This window comes from Oncorhynchus keta, unplaced genomic scaffold, assembly GCF_023373465.1.
Source record: "Oncorhynchus keta strain PuntledgeMale-10-30-2019 unplaced genomic scaffold, Oket_V2 Un_contig_17457_pilon_pilon, whole genome shotgun sequence".
Lineage (NCBI taxonomy): Eukaryota > Metazoa > Chordata > Actinopteri > Salmoniformes > Salmonidae > Oncorhynchus > Oncorhynchus keta.
In genome coordinates, this window is record NW_026280441.1 from 1 (window position 1) to 4178 (window position 4178).

The 4178-nt window shown below is 45.1% G+C and overlaps 1 protein-coding gene and 1 pseudogene across 1 annotated transcript; both read right to left on the minus strand.

Moving 5' to 3' along the window:
• Positions 1-822: 822 nt before the first annotated feature.
• On the minus strand, positions 823-3556 carry LOC127919749 (plectin-like; annotated as a pseudogene).
• On the minus strand, positions 1601-2527 carry LOC127919748 (epiplakin-like). Its single transcript, XM_052503552.1, has one exon. It carries the CDS (start codon positions 2453-2455, stop codon positions 1616-1618), a length of 840 nt encoding a protein of 279 aa, XP_052359512.1. The 5' UTR covers positions 2456-2527; the 3' UTR covers positions 1601-1615.
• Positions 3557-4178: the final 622 nt, after the last annotated feature.

The window sequence follows — 4178 nt, forward strand, 5'->3', positions numbered from 1 at the left end:
GTAGATGCTCATGGTCTGTTTGGTGGACTGAACATATACACCTGCAATGCTATTAGTTCCCTCCAAGTACTTGTGTACTGAGTCCATTTCACTCACTTGGTTCACTGTGACTTTTCCTGTGTTGAGGTCTTCATAGAGTTTCTTGTCAATAATTTTTGAGGCAAGCAGCTCGCCAGCGGTGACATTCTTCCTGATACCATGGAAGCTTGTCTCTGTGGTTGTTGTGGTGATGGTTGTTTTCTCTGACTTTGTCTCAGGTGGTGGTGTGCATGTTGACACTGAAGATGTTGTGGTTATTGTGGTGGTAGTCTTTTGTTGAATACTTGCTAGGATAATCTCCATGAAGCGTTCAATAGTGATTGCTCCAGATTTATACTGTTGCACAAGCTCTCTCCTTCTCTCCTCTGTGATGTATTTTGAGTAGAGGAGATCCCATAGAGACACTTTCTGTCCTTGAAATTTGCCTCCGGCCTTAGTTGTTGTCATAGCCTTTAGAGTGTTCTTGGTTTGCTCATCAATGAAAGTAAAATTCTCCTTTTTTGACAATTACGGAAGTAAGCTAAGGCCAGTATCTGGGTCTGTCACACACCTCTCCACAAGCTGCAGGTAGGTGAGGTTTTCTTGTGTGTTGGGGTCAAAAAAGCCCTTGGTGTCATCATCAGGGTCATCGAGGATCTGGTTCATTTCCTCATCAAAGTATCCTCTCTGGTACGCCACCTCTACTGGCACTCTATGACTGTACACTGGATCGATGATTCCACCAGTTGCAATCTGTGCCTCAAAGAAGGCGAATTCCATGGTCCTTGACAATTAGATCCTTTTTCAAGGCCTGGAACAAGGAAATTGTGTTTCCTGTGTAGGGATCTTTGTATCCAGTGACTGCCTCTCTGCTGAAAGCAGTTTGTTCTTCCACTCGTTCCCAACCACACCTGAGCGGCTGCCTCTTCTACAGAGAGCTTCTTGTTCTTCACTGGGTCAATGACAAATCCAGTGGCAGCTTGAGCCTCAGCAGAACCAGAGAGGTTCCAGGAGTTAGAAGACCTTTGGATTTGGCCTCGTAGATGCTCATGGTCTGTTTGGTGGACTGAACATATACACCTGCAATGCTATTAGTTCCCTCCAAGTACTTGTGTACTGAGTCCATTTCACTCACTTGGTTCACTGTGACTTTTCCTGTGTTGAGGTCTTCATAGAGTTTCTTGTCAATAATTTTTGAGGCAAGCAGCTCGCCAGCAGTGACATTCTTCCTGATACCATGGAAGCTTGTCTCTGTGGTTGTTGTGGTGATGGTTGTTTTCTCTGACTTTGTCTCAGGTGGTGGTGTGTATGTTGACACTGAAGATGTTGTGGTTATTGTGGTGGTAGTCTTTTGTTGAATACTTGCTAGGATAATCTCCATGAAGCGTTCAATAGTGATTGCTCCAGATTTATACTGTTGCACAAGCTCTCTCCTTCTCTCCTCTGTGATGTATTTTGAGTAGAGGAGATCCCATAGAGACACTTTCTGTCCTTGAAATTTGCCTCGGCCTTAGTTGTTGTCATAGCCTTTAGAGTGTTCTTGGTTTGCTCATCAATGAAGAAGTAAAATTCTCCTTTTTTGACAATTACGAGTAAGCTAAGGCCAGTATCTGGGTCTGTCACACCTCTCCACAAGCTGCAGGTAGGTGAGGTTTTCTTGTGTGTTGGGGTCAAAAAAGCCCTTGGTGTCATCATCAGGGTCATCGAGGATCTGGTTCATTTCCTCATCAAAGTATCCTCTCTGGTACGCCACCTCTACTGGCACTCTATGACTGTACACTGGATCGATGATTCCACCAGTTGCAATCTGTGCCTCAAGAAGGCGAATTCCATGGTCCTTGACAATTAGATCCTTTTTCAAGGCCTGGAACAAGGAAATTGTGTTTCCTGTGTAGGGATCTTTGTATCCAGTGACTGCCCTCTCTGCTGAAAGCAGTTTGTTCTTCCACTCGTTCCCAACCACACCTTGAGCGGCTGCCTCTTCTACAGAGAGCTTCTTGTTCTTCACTGGGTCAATGACAAATCCAGTGGCAGCTTGAGCCTCCAGCAGAACCAGAGAGGTTCCAGGAGTTAGAAGACCTTTGGATTTGGCCTCGTAGATGCTCATGGTCTGTTTGGTGGACTGAACATATACACCTGCAATGCTATTAGTTCCCTCCAAGTACTTGTGTACTGAGTCCATTTCACTCACTTGGTTCACTGTGACTTTTCCTGTGTTGAGGTCTTCATAGAGTTTCTTGTCAATAATTTTTGAGGCAAGCAGCTCGCCAGCGGTGACATTCTTCCTGATACCATGGAAGCTTGTCTCTGTGGTTGTTGTGGTGATGGTTGTTTTCTCTGACTTTGTCTCAGGTGGTGGTGTGTATGTTGACACTGAAGATGTTGTGGTTATTGTGGTGGTAGTCTTTTGTTGAATACTTGCTAGGATAATCTCCATGAAGCGTTCAATAGTGATTGCTCCAGATTTATACTGTTGCACAAGCTCTCTCCTTCTCTCCTCTGTGATGTATTTTGAGTAGGAGATCCCATAGAGACACTTTCTGTCCTTGAAATTTGCCTCCGGCCTTAGTTGTTGTCATAGCCTTTAGAGTGTTCTTGGTTTGCTCATCAATGAAGAAGTAAAATTCTCCTTTTTTGACAATTACAGGTAAGCTAAGGCCAGTATCTGGGTCTGTCACACACCTCTCCACAAGCTGCAGGTAGGTGAGGTTTTCTTGTGTGTTGGGGTCAAAAAAGCCCTTGGTGTCATCATCAGGGTCATCGAGGATCTGGTTCATTTCCTCATCAAAGTATCCTCTCTGGTACGCCACCTCTACTGGCACTCTATGACTGTACACTGGATCGATGATTCCACCAGTTGCAATCTGTGCCTCAGAAGGCGAATTCCATGGTCCTTGACAATTAGATCCTTTTTCAAGGCCTGGAACAAAGGAAATTGTGTTTCCTGTGTAGGGATCTTTGTATCCAGTGACTGCCCCTCTCTGCTGAAAGCAGTTTGTTCTTCCACTCGTTCCCAACCCACCTTGAGCGGCTGCCTCTTCTACAGAGAGCTTCTTGTTCTTCACTGGGTCAATGACAAATCCAGTGGCAGCTTGAGCCTCAGCAGAACCAGAGGTTCAGGAGTTAGAAGACCTTTGGATTTGGCCTCGTAGATGCTCATGGTCTGTTTGGTGGACTGAACATATACACCTGCAATGCTATTAGTTCCCTCCAAGTACTTGTGTACTGAGTCCATTTCACTCACTTGGTTCACTGTGACTTTTCCTGTGTTGAGGTCTTCATAGAGTTTCTTGTCAATAATTTTTGAGGCAAGCAGCTCGCCAGCGGTGACATTCTTCCTGATACCATGGAAGCTTGTCTCTGTGGTTGTTGTGGTGATGGTTGTTTTCTCTGACTTTGTCTCAGGTGGTGGTGTGCATGTTGACACTGAAGATGTTGTGGTTGTTGTGGTGGTAGTCTTTTGTTGAATACTTGCTAGGATAATCTCCATGAAGTGTTCAATAGTGATTGCTCCAGATTTATACTGTTGCTGAAGCTCTCTCCTTCTCTCCTCTGTGATGTATTTTGAGTAGAGAGATCCCATAGAGACACTTTCTGTCCTTGAAATTTGCCTCCGGCCTTAGTTGTTGTCATAGCCTTTAGAGTGTTCTTGGTTTGCTCATCAATGAAAGTAAAATTCTCCTTTTTTGACAATTACGAAGTAAGCTAAGGCCAGTATCTGGGTCTGTCACACACCTCTCCACAAGCTGCAGGTAGGTGAGGTTTTCTTGTGTGTTGAGTCAAAAAAGCCCTTGGTGTCATCATCAGGGTCATCGAGGATCTGGTTCATTTCCTCATCAAAGTATCCTCTCTGGTACGCCACCTCTACTGGCACTCTATGACTGTACACTGGATCGATGATTCCACCAGTTTGCAATCTGTGCCTCAAGAAGGCGAATTCCATGGTCCATGACAATTAGATCCTTTTTCAAGGCCTGGAACAAATTTGTGTTTCCTGTGTAGGGATCTTTGTATCCAGTGACTGCCCTCTCTGCTGAAAGCAGTTTGTTCTTCCACTCGTTCCCAGCCACACCTTGAGCGGCTGCCTCTTCTACAGAGAGCTTCTTGTTCTTCACTGGGTCAATGACAAATCCAGTGGCAGCTTGAGCCTCCAGCAGAAC